Source organism: Geotrypetes seraphini, chromosome 11 (genome assembly GCF_902459505.1).
Source record: "Geotrypetes seraphini chromosome 11, aGeoSer1.1, whole genome shotgun sequence".
Taxonomy (NCBI): Eukaryota; Metazoa; Chordata; class Amphibia; order Gymnophiona; family Dermophiidae; genus Geotrypetes; species Geotrypetes seraphini.
Genome location: NC_047094.1, coordinates 46,572,875 through 46,594,289, shown reverse-complemented (window position 1 = coordinate 46,594,289; position 21,415 = coordinate 46,572,875). Strand labels below are relative to the sequence as shown.

At 41.1% G+C, this 21,415-nt stretch overlaps 1 protein-coding gene across 1 annotated transcript in view; it reads right to left on the bottom strand.

Annotated features, from left to right (window-relative positions):
* The window catches only part of MPG (N-methylpurine DNA glycosylase), a 67,262-nt gene that overhangs the window by 26,587 nt on the left and 19,260 nt on the right, over positions 1-21,415 (bottom strand). Inside the window, exons 2-3 of the mRNA XM_033914124.1 lie at positions 11,647-11,884; positions 2,102-2,306 (exon numbers count right to left, since the gene is read on the bottom strand). Of these exons, the coding sequence (XP_033770015.1) occupies positions 2,102-2,306; positions 11,647-11,871 (430 nt within the window). The 5' untranslated portion in view covers positions 11,872-11,884. The remainder of the gene's footprint in view (positions 1-2,101; positions 2,307-11,646; positions 11,885-21,415) is intronic.

Genomic DNA, 21,415 nt, shown 5'->3' with positions numbered 1-21,415 from the left:
CTGATACAGGCCCACTTCTAGCATCTCTACGTCCAGTCTCCTAGGTTCCACTCCCTCTTCCCCTCCACCAGAGATCTTAGTGTTCCCTTAATTATTTATTTTGGGTGTGTACATAATTATTTATTTTGGGTGTATATGTAATTTTGCAAATGTGCAGAGCCTTCTGCCACCCCCACTTCTGCATTCTCTCCCTGAATTATCAAGAGAACTTAGAATACTTTTCATGTTCTTTTCTATTACCAATAGAACAAACCCAAAGGGCTCGGTTATAATTTGTTTTTTTTCTGGTTTGTAATAACTGATTTGTAAACCATTCTGTAGCCCTTGGACTAAGGATGGTATGTCAAAAATGTGATTAAACTAAACAATAAATTATGTTAGTGGAAGAAACAACCTGAGGTTAATGTGCTTAAATTCATTTGTATAATAATTGAGGTCCAGTTTGTTCTACTGATGGAATAGATACCCTGCTAGGATTTTATCTGTACAGATCCAGCCAGCGCTTCTTCTGCTGGTGAAGTTTGGCCTGCTCATCAGCAGCAGTAAGAAAAGCCCTTTATATTGATGTTAAAGCCATATAATTACATTTAAAATTGTGCTACTTCCAATTTTCATCAGTTTATGCATGTTATATCATTCAAAATATCCCACTAGGCCAGACATGGGCAACTCTGGTCCTCGAGGGCCGGGATCCAATCGGGTTTTCAGGATTTCCCCAATGAATATGCATTGAAAGCAGTGCATGCAAATAGATCTCATGCATATTCACTGGGGAAATCCTGAAAACCCGATTGGATTCCGGCCCTCGAGGACCGGAGTTGCCCATGTCTGCACTAGGCCCTTTTAAAAAGCCACAGTAGTGAGTCCTGGCGCAGCAAATGTGACACAGCCCATAGAAACTGAATGGGCTGCATTGCATTAGCCGCACAGGAATTGCTACTGCGGCTTTGTAAAGGGGGTTCCTAAGCAAGTCTTAATTTAAAAAAAAAAATTCCAAGACTAGAGCTTCCAACAATTTCCAAATAAAGGATCTAGCTGTAACCACAGTTTTTATACTATAAGGCAATGAATTGGAAACTGTGTGTTGTGGCACACTAGCTGATCCCAGGTGTGCTGTGAGGGGCAGAGGCGCCGGCTGACTGCTTACAGGACATGCTTCTCATGGTGAGAGGCACATCCTGTAGTCAGTCAGCCTGCGCCTCTCCTCCTTGCTGGCTTCTCTGCTCTTTTTCCTCACCTTTCCTTCTGCAGCACCCTCATTCTGGTGATAATAGGAGGCTCAGGGCCACGGCTAGAGGACATCAATGCATTTCTGGGTGTCCTCCAGCCATGGCCCTGAGATTAGTGTGCCGTGGCTTAAAAAGTTGGCGACACACTTCTATAAGGAGTGAATTCAATGAACTGCACTGAAACTTGGGCACCAAAAAAAATCAGCACTAAGCACTGTTCTATAAGGGTGCATGCCTTATATAGAATAGCGATTAGTGCGGAGCCCGCACCTAACTTTTGGGTGCGGACTTACACCTGTTGAAACTCAGTGTAAAGGCTGGCAGCTATTATAGGCACATTTAGACATCATTCCGTAATTCAGTATGCAAATTTCTGAAGCACCCCAACATACTCATGGCCATGCCCCCTTTTGAGATACATGCCATGGGAGTTAGGCACCATGCCATATAGAATAGTGTGCATCCAGATACACGCACAAATTTTAATGAGTGCCAGTTATCAACTGGTTGGCGCCACCCAAGGGCAAACACCATCTTGCATAATTTATAATTAATAAAACCCAGTGAGGGCCTATATTTTCCCTAATTGGCTTCCTCAGAGCTCAATTACTCACACTGCCCATTTGATTCTGTAGTACATCACTACTTTAGACGCTGGTATTTGCATGAAGATTGATAATTATAATTTGATAAGGCTTATATATAGTTCTTATATAGTAAATGTCCACATTCACCTAATTGTGCCTAAATGGTCATGCTGCATGGTATTTTATAAAGATACCTATATATGAAATGAGTTTAAAAGCAAATCAAATGAAATGAGGCCTGTAGCAACTTTAATGAACAGTAATCACTTGCTACATTCTACTTACCCTGACTGGAGACATTAAGGCAGAAGTACATGCCATAGATCTGATACACATACATGGTTCCCGCTGGCATAAACATTGCCACATTTCTCCCTGTTTGCTTCCCACGCGTCGAATGTGAAGCGTCATCTTCTCCGCCCAGATAAGCTTCAGTTTCCACAATTCGGCCCCTCAATTCTTTCCCATCGGGAAGTTTACGCGCCAGAATCTTTGAAAAAGTGAAATTTATCATTAATAAGAAAGCAGAGGTAACTGCTTACTTCTAACCCCTAACCTTTATTTCTACCCCAACAAATTTATACTGCCTCACTGAATGTGCCCTCTACTCGACCTACAGATGTAATTAAGTCTCTAGTTGCACACTCGGAGCTCAACTATGCAAGATCTTACCCCTCTACTACATGTACCTATACCAAGAATGCCTAAAATTGTCCTTTCCTTCAATTACATTGTATTTCCAGCTACTCTACTTATAGGGCCTATCATTTGTCATGCTACTGGGCTCAGCCCCCAAAACATGTATTCATTCCTCCATACAGTTCATGAGAACCATCCCTCTGTTACTGTTCTTCCCTTTAATCTGTTGTTCTATACATCTTATATGTGCATTTGCCTCCTTGATGCCCATCATTTGCCATGTTACCATGCTCAGTGCCTAAAACATATACACAATAATTTATATTATTGCTTTTCCTCCTTAAATGTATTGTTCTGTATATCTGCTGTATGTGAAGTTATAACCTTGTTGCTAAACCTGTACTGTGTATGGAAACTTGTAACCCGTTCTGGGCTCTTCTGGGAGGACAAGCTAGAAATTCAACTAAATTAATTAATTAATTAATTAGTAATTGTTTTGGAGAGGTGAAAAAATGCAGACGCCCAGAGAGAAGCAGTGGTATAATAAGGGGGGGGGGGTGCGGACCGCTTCGGGCGCCAAGTCGGTCACCTCTACGCCCCACCCTGCCACACCACACTGCAGTTCAAAAGCTTATTCAAACGGGGGGAGTGCACCTTGAAACAGCCTTTGTGGCGAAACATGATCATGTCAGGAGATAAATAACCTTTTAAGTTACATTGCTACATTGTATTAACTACATTGTTACAAAGGGCTCCTTTAAAAACTAAGCTGCGCTAACTCCCGCGCTATGCGGAAAATACTAACGCCAGCTCTATGGAGGAGTTAGCGCGTAGTACGTGGGGCAATGTAGCGTGTGCTAAGCGTGCGTTAAAACCGCTAGAACAGCTTAGTAAAAGCAGCGCAAAGAAACAAACCAGTATTAAGCCCTTTTTTGTTATTTCATGAATATGAGAAAAATATATAAAAAAAAATATTTGACTAGTGAAGAGACATGTGAATTTTCACTCTAAACGACATGGTCCTGAGTGTCACCTCTGAAGTCCTAAGTACTAAATAAGAGATCTTTGTCTGATAATAATAAGATTCTAATTTAACTGTTTTGAATTAGAGAATGACACGGTGGCGGTTTACCCGCGGCCACCGCATTTTAGCCGCGGGTCACCCGCCGAAAACGGGGAAGAAAACTAGCAGTCGCTGCGGTGACGGGGACAAGGCCATTCACCGCCCGCGGGGCGGTGAATGGTCTTGTCTCCGCAGTGAGGTATCAAGGATCGCGCGGTCCCCGCAGCCACTGCCCGCCCGCCCCTAGCATTTAGCCAGCTCCCTCCCTCCACCTCACCTTAAATTTCGAGTTTTCCGGCTTCCTTTTTTCCGAGCCGCACGTGTTCAAAAATCCGTGCACGCGCGGCTGCGCGAGTCAATCAATCTTCTCCTCTGACGCAACCGGAAACAGGAAGTTGCAGGAGAGGAGAAGTTTGATTGACTCGCGCAGCTCGTGCGGCTCGGAAAAAAGGAAGCCGGAAAACTCGAAATTTAAGGTGAGGTGGAGGGAGGGAGCTGGCTAAATGCACGGCTTTTTGAACGCGTGCGGCTAGGGAAAAAGGAAGCCGGCAAACTCGGAACGAATATAAGGTGAGGTGGAGGGAGGGTAGGGGCTGCTGGACCATTCTTCATTACTTTGCCATACTAATTCCATTCTATGTTAGGTGCCACGGACTCAGATTCGAGTCCTAGCGATGATGAGTTAAAGATCCCAAAAGATGCTGCGGGGACGGTGACGGGGCGGTGAATGGGATGGCAGTGGCGGTGACGGGGCGGTGAAAGGGATGGCAGTGACGGTGATGGGGCGGTGAATGGAATGGCGGTGACGGGGCGGTGCAGAGGATGGTGGGCCGGTGACGGGGCGGTGACGGGGACAGATTTTTTCCCCGTGTCATTCTCTATTTTGAATAAGCAACTTTTTGAAATTTGTTCAAAATATTTTTTGCTCATTTTGAGAGTATTCATAAACATTGGGTGCCTCTAAGTTCTATCTAGAATAATATAAATGTATCAGGTTTCAAAAAAGGCGCAGGGATCATCTACATTAAATAAACATAGTTAAAACCCAAACTTTAATGAACATGAGTACAGTAAGCTGGATGTTTTGGACAATGTCTTCATTCTTTAACTATACCACATCTTATGTGGTATAGGTAATCAGGAAGAGGGTATAACTAGCCAACTAAACCGGCAAACTCGCACAACAGAAGCAAAAACCAGAAACAAAAAATAGAACCTACATTTTAACATTTTGATATGGCCTAGTATGCATTCCAGCTATCTTGTTTTGTTTCCATGTTTCTGGGATAATGTAGCATAAAGTTTTCCACCACAAAACACTTACTAAACTGTTAATTATTCCACATAGTACAGTCCCAAACAGAGTGGTGAAGGATTAGTGTTAATAACAGCTTTAATTTCTGACATATTTGCACAAAGCTCTTCATTACTGTTAGTGAGACACAGTAATAGATTTACCAGATGTTTGCATATGGCAATTAATTCATTTCATGATAAAGCTTCTGGGCTATGTTTTTGTTACATATCCAGTAAAATCACTTAACTTTCTATTGAATTAACAGGGTCATTTACTAACAGCACGTACTAACACGATGAACTTCTGTTTATTTGCCAAAGGACCTATCGTATAAAATGGATCTTGTGACAAATGATCCCCATTAATGGTGTTATCACATTCTGGTGAACTCTAAATGAGGAAGAACTTTAAATTTAGAACCCAAGTGTCAATCTACTAACACAGAAGGAATTAAAAAACATACAATAGTCCATCTAGTCTGCTCATCCATACCAGCTACTCAGCTCTATAACTTCTCCCTGTCCTCTAAAGATCCTTTATGCTTCATATCTCTTAGCATGGCTGTGGTTTCCCATGCAGAACAAAAAGGTATAACTACAGCTTATTCTTGACCTATATAGAACCACGCAGCTAATAAAATCCACATTTCAAGATTCTGTAGTTTCAGACTAAGGGGGCTAAGCTACAACTGAGCAGTGGTATAGTAAGGGGGGAGGGAGCAGACTGCCCCGGATGCCATCTTTGTGGGGAGTGCTGGCGCCTCTCCTTCTCTCTGCTCCCCCTCCCCCCAATATCTCTTAAAATGCTTGCCGGCTCGAGCAGCATTTTCTACTTGCTTCTTGCGCCAGCATTGGCTCCCTTATGATGTCACTTCCTGGTCATAGAACCAGGAAGTGAAGTCAGAAGGGAGCCTATGCCGGCGCAAGCAACAGGGAAAAGATGCTGCTCACGTCGGTGAACATTTAAAGAGGTACGCAGGGGGCAGGGGGGATGTTCAAGTGGCGGGGAACGCCCATGCAATGGGGAAGAGTAGGGTGGCAGGAAAGAGTGGGGTAGGGGCACACAGCAGGGTGATGCCAGGTGCCAATCTCCCTCGCTACACTGTTGTAACCAGGTACCCAGATTTTGTTATAGAATACTAGTGTAACCCGGTATCAGCATGCCTTACATTTATACAGTTACACAAGTCATAAACTTGGCATAAATGTGACCGCATAAATGCAGCAGAGCCACACGCAACGTGTGTAATTGAGAGCTGTGCCCATGCTCCACCTATGAATACACTCCCTTGCATTTACATGCTTTGCCACTTACATGTGCCATTGTAAAACAGTGCTTAGGCCTGTTGCAGGTGCTGTGCTAGTATTCTATACATTTACACACAAATGTGCACATCTAGATTATAGAATTGTCCTTTATCAAATCTATTTACTAAGTTGTGATAATATGGCAACATGAATTAAATGCTGAATTTGGCATTTAGGGAGTAATTCCATAAGGGAAGATTTGGTTCTTACATCCATAATCTTCTTTCGAGTAGATAGGCATATGAGTTTTGAACCAGTGGGCTATTCACCTCTACTCAAAAGTTTGTGTAGAAAGCACCAGCTACATTTTTCGGCTCCACCTCCTGCATCAACTGGGCTGGGCTGTTTCGCTTCAGTTTGTACCAAAGCAGTCAACAACCATTGTAAAAAGGAGAAATGAAGAGAAGGGGGTCAAGTCTGCTCTAGTCTGAAATGAATACTATTAAGTAACCAATGCCAATAGTAATATTGCAGAAACATGGTGGGGACGAACAAGCAACATACCTGAGTACTATCAGCACCGACATTTATGCAGCTCTCATAGTCTTGCATGTGCCTTTTTGCAATAGAGAGTTATCTCACGACTCTTCGGACCAGCTAGGCAGACAAAAAACACCAGCATGTCTTGAAACAACAGCATGTCTGAAATAGTAAGCAGGCTAAATTGAAATCTGACAAGGCAGGTCTTCAAGACTCATATGCTTTTCTACTAGAAAGAAGATTATTGAGATAAGAGCCTAATCTTTCCTTGAAGTGCAAAAGCCATATGAGTCTTGAACCAGGGGGACGTACCAAAGCAGTCCTCTGAGTCTAGTGTGGGATAGATGAGCCTGCTGCTAGCACTGAAGACCCAAAAACAGCATCCATTTGTGCCACTAAATCCACCCTGTAAAATCTCATGAAAATATGGTGGGTAGACCATGTATCCACCCTACAAATCTCCTTGGGCGGAACTGCCTGGGACTCCACCCCTGAAAAAGTCGCCACCACCACCATCTCAAGCCCCAAAGTCCAGGTTCAAATTAATGTTTGAGGACTAAATCCACCCAGTGGACTTGTGCATCCCTCAAAATCATTCTACCTTCCCTCAGTAGATAAGTTTGTTTGGTAACCTATGCTACCAGGGGAGGGAGGAAAGCAGCCAGCTTCCAATAAAGCCCTCGAGACTGACAGTGAGCTCAAGCTCTGGTAATAACCAGGAGCGAGCCTTGCTACTAGGAGACACATCTAAAATATAGGCATTTTTTTCTATAGAATAAGCTCCAAATAGGCACATTCCTGGTGCCTAAAAATAGGCATTCTTTTACAGAATTACCTGATTAATGTGCATTAAAATAATGTTAAAATATGCAATATAAATGATGCTCGCATGACCTTTACGAAGAAGGAAAAAAGTAATAATCCCAATGCAAGCAAAATGTTAATGACCTGCATATCATGCAAATGTATTCAAAGCAGCTCAACAATAAACTCTGGTGATAACTATGAAAAGCCAACTCTCTCTCAAGAGGTGAAATTGATTTAGCCAAGAGTGACAACAGGCTAAACATATCAACAATACTTTTAGAACCTCACCTAATTGGATCTGTAAAGTGTCATTAGCCTTAAGTGAAGCTTCTTCAACCCACATTCCTGTCCTTTAGATGAACCCCTTTACCACTGTGTCATCAAAGGTTAGGCTGGCTCCAAATCTCAGCTCTACCTTCTCCCACTTCCCAAGGTTCTCTTTGAAGGTCTTTCAAGTAGTAGCAATATTTACTAGTGCTGTCCGATTAAGAAAAAATTTTTTCGGTTCGATTCACTTTTCCTGCCCAAATCAGACTTTTTTTTTTTCCCCCCCAAACGGCCTGGTGGATTTATTTTAGTAGCCTCCTCATCCACCCCACGACGGTGATGCGGTGTAAACAAAACAATAAATAATTTTCCTATCTCTGTTAGGTCCTAGCTCACGCTTGCTAACACCAGATCTGGCAGGATTCACATTTCAAATCTGACATATTGTAATCACAAAATAGAAAATAAAATTAGAGTAAAACCTTAGATTACGGGTAACTTGATGTGCAAGTGTTTTGCAAGACGAGCAAAATGTTTAATTAAATTTTAACTTGATAAACGAGCGATATCTTACAATACGAGCACATATATGCGCGTCACATCATCACAACTGAGCCGAAGATGTTGCGAGGTCTTGGAATACAAGTATATACACGTCACAACTGAGCTGATGGTTCTTCTCTCTCTGATGCTGCAGGAGTATAGTAACTGTTCTAAACAAGTGAGATCTTGCAATACAAGTGCGTACTAGTGTACAGTACTGTATTTTCTATTAAGGTTTTTGGTTTGTGGAATGAATCGTCTGAGTTTCTATTATTTTTTATGGGGAAATTCGCTTTGATATACGAGTGCTTTGGATTACAAGCATGTTTCCGGAACAAATTATGCTTGCAAACCAAGGTTTTTTACTATATTTTTCTACCTTTTGTTGTCTGGTTATGTTTTGTTGTCTGGTTTGTTGTCTTATTATTCAAATTATGTTGGTCCCAGGCTCTGATTTCTGTTTGTCTTCTGTTAACTCACTCACCAGGGTCTCCTGCCCATTTGACGTTTTTCTTCTATCCCCATGCTCATCATTCATCTTTCGTCTCTGTACCTTCCCATCCATTGGCATATCCAAAATTTTTGTTTCTTTCCCACTGTCAGTGTCTACCATCTCTCTCTCTCTCACTCTCCCTGTCTTGTGCCCTGGGTCAAACCTCTCTATTCTCCTCCATGTAGCATCTCTCCCTCCCCTCCATTATCATGTGCAACATTTCTTTCTCTCTCCCCATGCATCATCTCTCCCTGCCCTCAACCAATGTCCAACATTTCTTTCTCATCTATGCATGTCTCCCTCCCCTCTACCATATGCAAGATTTCTTCCTCTCACCTCTTTCTACCTCGTTTACTCCTGGCAGAATTCTGTGCAAAAAAATTGAAAATTCTACACACAAAATTAGCAAATTTGCCAAATTTAAACACATTTTTGCTAATTATTACCCATATTCCAATTAAAATAGTTAAAGTAAAATGGTTTTCTTCTACTTTTGTTGTCTGGATGTTTTATTTTTCCCAACATGTTAGTTCCAGTTTCTTTTTTCTGCTTTCCTGTTGTCTGATAATTCTCCTTCAAGTGGGTATTTTCTATTCTCTCTTGTCTATTCCCTCACTACACAGGAAAGGAATCATGAGGATGAGATGTCTGTAATTCAGCCACGGGTGTAAAGTTAAAAGTTCATTTTATTAGGATCAGTGCTCGAAAAGCTTGCTGGCCGCAAGATCTGAGGCAGTCATCCAGGGAGGGAGGGGCTCAGTGCGGGGTAGGCGCACAGAAAGCTCGTTCCTGCTCGATACACCGCTGAACCACCAGGGATTCCAAAAGGCAAAAAAAGGTATGTGGGGGGAGGGGGTAAAAAACTGTAGAATCAGCCAGGATGGGAAACAGGAAGGATCCCTCCTGTCCCAGCCTACCAGGTCATATGGCAGGCCGGCAGAGGCCTGCAACAAGTCCGGGAGGGGGGTTGGGTGGTCACTGGGTGATGACGCAAATATAGGACGAGACCCCCATTTTGGGGCTATTTTTTTGGCACAAAATCTCATCCTATATTTGAGTATATACAATATGTATATTTTCAAATAGCTAGGTACACAATTACCTGGATATGTCTAACCCCCCCCCTTTACTAAGCTGCATTAGAGGTTTTTACCATGGCCTGGAGCACTAAATGCTCTGACATTCATAGAAGTCTGAGCATTTAGTGCCCCGAGCCACTGTAGAAATCTCTAAAATGGCTTAGTAAAAGAAGGCCTAAATCAAACAGGTTGACTCTATTTTTTTCCTTTTTGAAAATTTAACCCCCTATCTTTTATCAAGCTGCACTAGACTAGGCTTTCAACAAAGACCAACAAGGTAAGTGCTCTGACGCTCTTAGGAATTCTACGAGCGTTGGAGCATTTACTGCGCCGGCCTGCGATTAAAACCTCTAGTGCAGCTTAATAAAAGGGGCCGTTATTTTTAGATGTCTGATGTGTCATAGAAGACAGCCTCTGCCCACAACCATTCCTAAAAAAATACCAAAATTATGAAGATTATATCTTTTATTAGCATATTCTTACTCAAAATGTTATTATATATCCAGGATGAACATTTCTACATAACAGAAGGGGCATTTTAAAACTCCCTTAGCAAAGTGGTTGTAAGATTCAGGTATATTTTGGTTACTTTAAAAGCTAGACCTGGATTTAGGTTTTTGAGGTTTGAATCTTAGGACCAGTGCACGTAACTTGGCACTTTATTGTGGAAAATGAAAGAAATTTAACATACAGTACTTCACTAACTATACACCTACACCTTGGTGTAGTCTTTCCAAGCACTCAAGCATAGGCAGGATAAAGCCTGAAATGCTGTTCAACTCCTTGCAACAAGGCCTCACGCTGCACTGTTAAATTTCTGTTATTTTCCACAATAAAGTGCAGATATTGAAGGTTTATTTAACAAAATAGTACTTGAGTTTTTGCATAAAATGTCTTTTTATCATTATTTGATGACAAAAGAATGTTTTCCTATTCTTTTGTGGTTGTAACACTGTATTAGTAGAGTTCTAAGGAATCTGACCCTACTTGTTATAATAAGCATATTGGAGACTCTAGTGTTATTTCTGTACCAATTTATTGTTCTTTTTCAATAAAATAGACTTGACATAAAATGTCTTTTTTTTTTAATCAATGTATCATTGCTGAATGTGAAAACATAAAAGTCATAGCTATAATATCAAGAAATTTGCTCTATTAAGTAAAAATAATAACACATTTTAAGAAAAATGGAGCTTTATATAATCAGTGGCTTTGAGAGACCACGGGATGGGCTTTAAAAATTTTTTTTAAATTATTTTCTGATCAAGCACAATCAAATTCATGGAAAAAAAAATTAAATTTGCACAATTTTCCAACTTTAGGTTTTTCTGGACAACCTGTTACTATATGCAAAGGAAAAGCTGAAAAGGCAGCTACCACTATGCAATAGGAATGTTAACATATTCCACGCATGCTGGACCATTCACCGACCACAATGTCACTTTAAGATCATGCTGCAGGACCTGGGTGGCAATGCCCTATGGTTTGTTAACCACTGCTGGAAATACCCAAATGATGGAAATAAATCTTTCCCCAGATTTTATCGTATTGTTTTTTACCCATTTGTTTTATTTCTTAATTTAAATTTCCTTAGAATTCCATTGTTTTCTTGTTGGAATATTTGAAATCTTGTTTTTATCTCTGTCTTTATTTTTACATCTTTACTATTCATTAATTGTTTTTCCCAGGTATTTTAGCTAGATTGTGAGCCTTCGGGACAGTAAGGGAATTTCTAAGTACCTATCTTTACTTATCTTATTTTTATTGTATCCTTAATGTATATTTTCTGTAAACCGCTTCAAACCTAACGGTATAGCAGTATATAAGAAATAAAAATCAAATTAAATCAAATTACCTGTCCAAGAAATGACTTCGCCAAACTGATGCATGGTTGGTTGAAAAAGTCTGAACCTAGCCGGAAAGTTTTCATTTTCTCATCAACAAAGTATATGCTGATCGGTGAGGAATCCCCTTTCCCGTCTTGAGTGAGCAACAGGGAATCTGTTGAAAGGTTTTCAGAAATGCTACTTTTGTGTTCTTCATCATCTAAATTTGACACCCGTCTTCTTTTCCTTGGCATAATTTTCCAAAGCCTATTATAAATGGGGAAGAACTAGTCAATCTTGCACATTTAAATAAAGTTTTTAAAAGTTCATCTAACCTCAATGACATCTGTAGCTTGGAATAGTTTCGCAGGAATAAAATACTGAAATATTGCTGGGAGATACCATAATTGTAAAGCTAATTAATGCTTCAAAATGACAGGACTTCAGCAAATCTGAGACCCCAAAACAGGTACAAGTTTGTGTTACAAACTGTGTAGTATAATAACTGCAAACCTCATTGTACCTTGTTAAATAAAACCCTAAAAAGAAATCAGGTTTATACCTTGCTAATATGTTTTCTAGTAGATAGGTGTGACATTCTTGACATGCTCGCGAGCCGTACTTTTCCTTCTCCTTTTCCAGAGGGTTCTGCTGCCCTCTTCTGTTTGTACCATAGCAGGCGATAGTCCTATATAGGAATGAGCTTTGAAGGAGACTGGCAATTGTTTGCCACAGGTAATATATGCCGACGAGATGGCCATCTGTATTCATATTGAAATGGTTGCCTTAGATGGCGGTCTACCGTATCTAGCCTAACTGGTGCCATGAAGAGAGAAAAACTGAAGGGGGCAGCAGAGTGCTCTAGAGGAGGAGGAGGAGAAGTTGAAAATCTAGAGTGGATTTCTTCTGCACAGCTCACAAGAACGGGGAGAATACCCTACTGTTCAGAATGACACACCTATTGCACTAGAAAGTCTTTACACCCATTAGTAAAATGAGTTTCATTGTCTATTGCTAAATATCCCAAACTGTGGCCAATTTTAATGCAGTTTAGTAAATAAGCTCCCTATTTAAACAAAAAAGCATGGGTTAGTTTAAGTTACTGCAAGTTGCATAATAATTATATGCACTGTATGCAAATACATGTAAAACATCTCATTATTATGCAAACTGAACCGCAGCTTACACTGAACTCCACAAGCTGCATTATTGTTTCCAGACCGGGAGTATTATCCCACTTTCATACAGCCCAATGATCTTGGGCATTTTTTTTTTACACGTGGGAGGACTGAGGGTCCTCCCTAGTCCCTTCACCTGGTAAAGGCTTCCTAAAATATCCTCAAGCAACACCAAACCTCTCAACCCCAAAAACAGAGAAGGGCCAGGAATTTAAGCCTTGTTCACATCCCATAATCCCACCCCATAACACCCTTGAAGAATCCCCTCTCCAAGGACACCCCCCCCTCCCTGGCTTACTTCTATCAATTTCAGGACGGATGCCTAGTTAGCAGCTTGACCTCCTTGCAGGCCACCCCTAGGGGTTACCAGCATCCTTTTGAACCTGCCATTGTTTTGCAGGTTAAGTTAGACTCTCATGGTCCTTTTGAGTTTGTCTGGCTGTCAGGACCTCACTGTTTTGCTCTAATGGGGGCTGCTTTTTGATGTTCCCTACTCGGGGTAACCGCCTAGCCTTGCTTAATGGATGAGTCGGGCCGGCAGCCTGAAGAACCTTTAAGCAACTAGCTGCTTCGCTTCCAAGAGATACCAAAACACACGCGTTTGGTTGCTGTCAGAGCCGAGCAGCCCACCCCGCAAAGTTGTCATCAGAGTCGGCGGCAACAGCTCCGTGGGCAGTTGATCACTTCAGCTACACGTTTGGTGACGTCACGGGGGACGGACCCCGGGTCGGTGACGTCACCAAAGGCGCGACTGAAAGATCAATCGCCACGGAGAACGACCGCTACAGGTAAGCAAGTTCTAGTTACCTGCAACGACCCCCGGTACTTTGCCTCCGCCGCCTTCCGCTTCCCCGGAAACAGGATGTTGCGTCAAAGAAAGGCGGCGCGGGGGAAAAGCTCCGGGGTCATCGCAGGCAACTTTGTGGATCGAAACCGCTTTCACCGATCTCGTGGAAGATTCTGGAGGTAAAAAAAAAATGGGGTAAGTGTCTGCTGCCTCCGCTTTCCTTCTCACTTAATCGGACCGGTTTCGACCTCACTGACGCCCTCGCGTTGGGGTCTTCCGGGAGCTACCTGAAGGAGCCGTTCTTGGAAATCCCTCAGGAGAGCTCCCGTCCCGTGGAGTCCAGAGCCGGAGCTTGCTGTGGACCTTGCGTGCGCCCGGTGAAGGGTTGCGCGGGGTCTCCTGGATTTCCTGCAGTCGCCCCAAGTGCACTGCAACCACACTTGCTGCCTCTGTAGTTTGTTTTGCTGTTGTGATTAAAATAATAATTTTCTCTTTGAATATATTTAAAAGCCATTCTCTTATGAGAGGCATGCTATGCATGTGAAAATGACGCTCATGTGTATGTGCATCTGCAAGTATATGTGCTAACGAGCATTTGTGCTTTTACAAGACCTGTCAGTTGGTGTTCTGCATGGGGTTGGAGCTGTTGCATTGTTGTTGTTAGGTGCTATCGACTCGTGCTCGAGATCTAACGATTTGATGAATTGCGGATCTAAAAAGAAATCGGCTTTGTGCTGGAAAGGTCCTCCAGCGTCATTTCCATGGTTGTTTTCAACACCCAGCCATCTGATTGCAGGTCGCCCTCTTTGCCTGGTTCCTTCGATCTTCTCAAACACGATGGCCTCCAGTGATCTTTCTCTTCTGACGGTGTGACCAAACTAAGACAGTCCTAATTTCATCATTTCTGATCTAATCTTTGGTTAATATACCGAGTCATCTCCCAGTGGAGCTCGACTCGGTTCACATATAATTAAGACTAGAGTACATAGCAGAAAACATAGGCGAAGGAAGAACTAATTAAAAACTAAAGTACATAAGAAAAGCATAAGAAAAATAACTATATTATTATTTCGTTGAGACTGTAGTTAAACCATTTAAAAATTGCGAGAACAAAGTTTTCAGAAATTTACAAAATAATTGCAGCTGGCCTAAAAGCCTAATGGAGCCAAGTTCATTCCAGATCTCTACAAACTTGAAAATAAAAGATTGACTGAGCTTCCCAGCAGATGTAATTCCCTTAAAGGAAGGGAAGGCTAATTTATATCTTTGTGTGTTTCTCAAACAGCAAAGTCTAAGGGTATTCCAACATAAGGGGACAAAAGGATCAAATATGCCATAGAGAAGCTTGAAGATTACGCATGCGCATTTAAACTGGATCCTAAAGCGAACTGGGAGCCAGTGAAGCTTTATCAACAAAGGGGAAACATGATCATACTTTCAATTCCCCAAAATGAACTTAGCTGCAGTACTCTATATTAACTTTAGTCATTTTAAATTTCTATGCTTAATGCCCAGATAAACTGAGTTACAATAGTCTAGCTGAGAAAGCATAGTGGATTGTACCAACACTGAGAAATGTTCTTGATGGAATAGTGATCTGATCTTCCTCAACATGCACAGATTAAAATAACACTTTTTTGTCAAGGAATTTATCTGTTCATGAAATGTAAGTGATGAGTCCAAGATGACACCCAGGACTCTAGATGAAAAATCTATATGTAGTTAGATACCTGTTTTCAATGTGACAGAGGAAGGGAGGTTTTCTAATCTTGGCCCAATCCAAAGCAATTTGGTTTTGGCAATTTGAATAGACAAAGCCCACAGTTAAAGTTTAGAAATGCAGCAGTCTGTACTAGGGACCAGGTTGTTAAGATCAGGATCAACTTGTAATAAAATGAAAATATCGTCTGCATAGGTAAATATAGTCTCTGCTGATGAAAGGCAAAAATTTTTCTGAGAAGTCATATCTAATCTAATCTTCTATTTCTGCGTCGCTCATACCTAGGTAGGCTCAAGGTGATTTAAAGAGGGGGGCGAGGAAGGAGAAGGGGGATTAAGTGTCAAATAGATGAGTTTTCAGTTTCTTCCGGAATATGGTGTGGTTAGGTTCCGTCCTGGTCATTTCAGTAAGGTCATTCCAAGTTTTTACGCCTAGAAAGGGGAGCATGGAGTAGAAAACACATTTATATTGCAGATTGTGGAAGGGAGATGTAGGGGGTCTGATATAGGGGAAAACACCCTCCAGGGATTCAAGACAAAGTTGGACAAGTTCCTGCTAAACTGGAACATACATAGATGAGGCATTTAGAGCACTGGTCTTTGACCTGGGGGCTGCCGCATGAGTGGACTGCTGGGCACAATGGACCACTGGTCTGACCCAGCAGCGGCAAGTCTTATGTTCTTATTCTGTTGAAGGCTCTGCAGGAAGTAGACCATGCCTTGGAGAAGAGCTGGATGAGAGGAGCCACGGAGTTTCCATAAAGTATACGGTGAATGATGCATGAAGTTTTGAAGGTTATTCGTGATGGGATGGGTAGCTAGTACAGTTACCTGATGAAGGTTGTACTCGAGTCATATTTTCTCAGGTTGAAGATTATATACATATATACATATACATTAAACAAGATTGGTGACAGCAGAGAGCCCTGTGGCAACCCACAGCTGGATTTCCAAGAGGAGGAAGTCTCACCCTCCAAATATACCTCATAAGATTGCAATGAGAGGAATTTACTAAAGCAATTCAGTACAACTTGGTTTAAACCAATATCTGATAACATACGAATCAGGATGTCATGATGAACGACATCAAACGCAGCTGACAGATCAAATTGCAACAATACCGCACATTTATTTTGTATCTGTAAATTTTGAATTTTGTATCTGTAAATTTTGAATCTTTAAAATTAACGACAATATGAGAGTCTCTGTACTAAAGTTTGGTCTAAACCCATGTTGAAATGGTAACAAAATAGAAAATTTCTCCAAGTAGTTGGAAAGTTGGCTAGAAATAATTGACTCCATCATTTTTGTCAAAAGGGGTATATTTGTGATCAGACGATAATGAGAGGGAACTGTAGGGTCCAGATCGGCGCTTTTCAATAAGTGTTAAAGTTATGTTCCCCAAACTCAATGAGAAGTAACCATTTTCAAGAAAACAATTTAATAGTGAAGTCAGCCATATAATAGCTTGTAAAGGAATATCCCCAAAAGATAAGGAAGTGGATCCAATTTACAACTGCATTTTTTCAACTTTTCCCATAATTTTGAAACAAGTTTCTGAGACTGGATCAAAGATGTTCCAAAAACGATCCACTGGAATTACCATCGGCCTATTGGGGCTTAAAAGGAAGTTGTCAAGGTTTACAACTGGAAATGTATCTCTAATGAGTGTAATTTTACTATTAAAAAAGTTTGCTAACTCCTCTGCAGTTGGAATACAGTTTTGTTTTGAATTTGTGCTCACTAAGGTTCATGAACGCCAGAGCTTAAAAAGGGTATTACTTTGATTATCTGAACTAGCTATCCTAACCCCATAGTAATTTTTTCTTGCAATTCTAATTTCTAAATTATATTTCTTGATGTTAACTCTCCAAATCTTCTTGGGCTTCTAGTGACATAGCCAGTTTGATCTCTTCCAGAATCGACTTGCTAGTTCTTCTGGCGGTCCACGGCATGCCAAAAATCCTTCTCCAACACCAAAGCTCAAATGAGTCAATCTTGTTGCATACTTAAATATATATATGTGTATATATATATATATATATATATATATATATATACACATATATACTTATCCTGCATTGGAATACGAATGACACCTTCCATGGATTAGGCAGTTAAACACATAACTTGTCTTTATAAAGTAGGCGTGTGAGTTGACTTTTTTTTCTTAGTTCTCTGTTATAAAGTTAGTTTCCAAATGTATTACAGCATTTGAATCTGTAAAGTATGTTCCTCTATGCACATATTATAGCTACCCCAATCTTGTGGTTGATGTGCCATGGTGAACTAGGCAAAGTCCCTCAAATGGAATTTTAATTCTTTTAGATTTACTATACTGCTGCAGCCACACAGGGCAGAACTGAGTTGTTTATAACCTAAAATTTTGGAGGGAAATAAAAAGAGGAAAAGACCACCACCATGTCGATGCAGGGGGTGGGTGGGGGGGAAAGCAAACCATAAGATGAAGAACACCACCGTGCCTGCCTTGTGCGCCGTTCTGCCGCAAGAGAGGACAGCCGTCCAGCAAGGGAGGGGCAGGAGCGCGGAAAGTTCCTGCCAATACAGCGCTGGACCAATGGGAGTAAAAAAAAGGTACCGGGGGGGGGGGGGCGGGGATCTACCTACCATTAGACCTGCCCAGGAGTAAAAAAAAAGTACTAGGGGAGGGGCTGACTTCCACTAGACCTCCCCGGGAGTAAAAAAAAAGGTACTGGGGGGGGGGGGGGCTGCCTACCACTAGACCAGCCCTGTACCTTGTCCTGGCCTACCACTAGACCACCAGAGGGGGTACAGGGCAGGGCGGTGGGTAGAATTTTTTTCCTTGGGGTTTCCTCCTCTACAGGGGTGTGTGTCCTATAGAACAAAAAATATGGTATATTGTAAAAAGTAAGTATAAAACAACCTAGCAATTCTCTCACACAATGTAGTAGCACCTTTTGGACTATTGAAAAAAATGGGGAATTTAAAGACATTCAAAATACTGATCATGACAGGAGGTGAAGATAGCCGGACTGATGTGTCTAGTAATATCTGTCATGCTTATAAGGATAAATTTTAAAACTTCTACAAGAGGATGCTAAGTCTTTGGCTTTTTCTCTTTCACCTACTTTTAGAATATGTTCATGGCATCAAAGCTTATTGTTTCATATGTGTCTGACCTAAATTTCCTAATTGCAGCTTATTTAATTTATTTTTTTGCAGAACTGAAGTGAAAATAGAGCAAAATGGCGGAGAATTCACTGCAGAAGAGTGCCGAGCGGTGATGAAATATCTTTTCCTAAAAGGGAACTTGGCCAAAGAAATTTACGATGATATGTCAGTTACATTAGGGGATAAGTGCCCTTCCTACTTCACAGTTGAGAACTGGGTTGCTGCGTTTAGAACAGGATTTTGGAGCTCGGAAGATGAAGAAAGTTCAGAGAGACCAACGCAAGTGCCAAGTCCAGACAATGTGGATGACATTCATTCATAATGTAAGCTGTTAGGCCCATTCAGAGTTGCACAATTATTTAACAAAGCTCAATAAACAATTGATAAATTGGTTTGGTTAGTTATGTTATTTGTATTTATTGAAATAACATCTTACAACATATAAAGATATTAGGATTAAACTTCTATCAATTATTGTTATACAATAGTATAACAATAACAAGACATCTCTTGTGAAAGATCAGCACACCAACGAGGGCCAGTGTTTCACAATACACGCTGCCTCGGTGTAAAATCGCCGATCAATCCTTTTTAGTAGAATGCACAAACACAGCGTTTCCTTGCACTTCTGCTGCATGAATAAGCCTGTGCGAGTATTTGGTGTTATATTAAACATTTCATGTTTAGTACCTAGCACGTTTCAGGTGGAAGGGTCTTGTACTGCTTTAAATTTCTGTTCAGAAGTCCTCCATCCAACAGCTGTCCACCCAGTTCCAAACCACGCTTATAAATATTCCATTTATCTTTTTTATTGAAGTTTATTAGAAGCAACAGTGCAAAGAATGACATTCTGCATGAAGCAAGATAAGACAAAACAAGCTAAAAATAGAAGTTGAAACAGATCCATTGGAAAAGTAGCACCCAACTTATCAGAATTGTAAAAAAGGGCAACAAATTTTCGCTTACTTGTCCATAGTCTTCTTCTGAGCAAATAAATGCACTATTCCACTGATGTACTTGAGGTGGGTTATCAGTTTGACTAAGGATAAAGTCCTTAGTTGCTTCCAAGAAGCAGCCAGATTCAAATGGGCAACTGTGAGACTTTGCCTGAGCAAAGCTGTTTTCATTCAATGCCTACCTGAGACTCGTTTATTGAACAAGAACACATCCGGGTCCCATGGAATCTTGCAAAACAATCACTTCTGAATTCTAAATTGCACAGACTTCCAATAGGCCTCAGACTTGACACAAGTCTATTATATGTGTCCCATTGATCTAACTTCCCTTCATTATCTCCAGCACAACGCAGAGGCCCCTGGATAGCCATAGTGAAGATAATCAGGGATAAGATTCCGTCTATAAAGAATCTTGACACAGTTGTCCTGTATGTTCCTAGCTGTTGAAGTCTTCACCAATCCTATTTCCATTTTTTTCCCATATTGGATCCCCAAGTCCCTCACCCACAAGGAATTATGTCCATGTGCTATAGGTTGGAGGCAATGTAGGTATATGTAAAAATTAGAAAATTAGTTTCTTTGTATCAAAGCCCTCACAGATTACAACCAAGAAAGAGGTTTCCTGAACAACTGTCTGCCAACTATCAGGTTTTAATAAAAATGTACAGTATTAATTGAGTATAGTCAAACAGCTCCCTATGATGAAGTTGATAGCCTGGGCCAGTGTGGCTAAAGAAACCATCTCACTGTTCTCAAAAAGTTGTCTATAGTAAGAGAGCCCCTTCTCCCAGGGTGGAAAAGCAGTAAAAAATCCAGGAAAAAATAAGGGATTATAAACAATCAGGGACAGCTGGGACCATTGGAAGACTGGAACCTTGCTCATTATTGTAAATCCCAGTATCAGAACATACAGGGACAGATAGGACAAAGGTCTTATTATAATAATAATAATAACTTTATTGTATATACCACAAGCAGTTCAGAGCGGTTTACAGGTGAAGAGACTGTACATATACAGCGATGTTACAGAAAAATATTGTCAAGTAACAAATATCAATTACATGGAGTGCCGAGAGAGGGTTGGTAAGAACCGAAAAGGAATTACATTAGAATGCCGAGAGAGGTTTGGTAAAAACGGAAAAAGAAAGTGATGCAGCATGTATTTCAGTAATATGGCAATGTAGGAAGGAGTCAGAAATTTATCAAAGAGATAGGTTTTGATTGATTTCCTGAAAGATTGGTAGGAGGGAGCATTTGAAATGAGGGTGGTCAGGCAATTATTCCATTTGCCAGCTTGGAATGATAGTTCTGTCAACGAATCTTTTGTAGACATAGCCCTTCGGAGAGGGAAAGGCAAACAGGTAGGCACTATGTGTGCAAGTGGTGCTTGGAAACACAAAGTGGCGCGATAGGTAAATCAGGGATGAATCCGTTAAGGTTTTGAAGCAAAGAAAGGCGAACTTGAAGATGACCCTTGCTTCCATTGGCAACCAGTGAAGTTTTCTGTAGAACGGGCTTACATGATCTGACATTTTGAGGCCATAGATGAGGCGGACGGCAGTATTCTGAATGATTCTCAGATGTTTAATGGTTTTCTTGAAGGATCCCAAATATATGATATTGCAGTAATCTAAGGTGCTTAAGATTAGAGACTGGACCAGCAATCGAAAGGAGAGGAAGTCGAAGTAGTGTTTGATAGTACGGAGTTTCCAGAGGGTGCAAAAGCATCTTTTAACCTGAGCATTGGTATGGTCTTCAAAAGTCAGGCATCGGTCCAGGATGACTCCAAGAATTTTAATGGTGGAATTGAATGGGTAAGTTAGCCCAGTGGTTCCCAACCCTGTCTGGAGGAACACCAGGCCAATTGGGTTTTCAGGCTAGCCCTAATGAATATGCATGAAGCAAATTTGCATGCCTATCACTTCCATCATATGTAAATCTCTCTCATGCATATTCATTAAGGTTAGCCTGAAAATCCGATTGGCCTGGTGTTCCTCCAGGACAG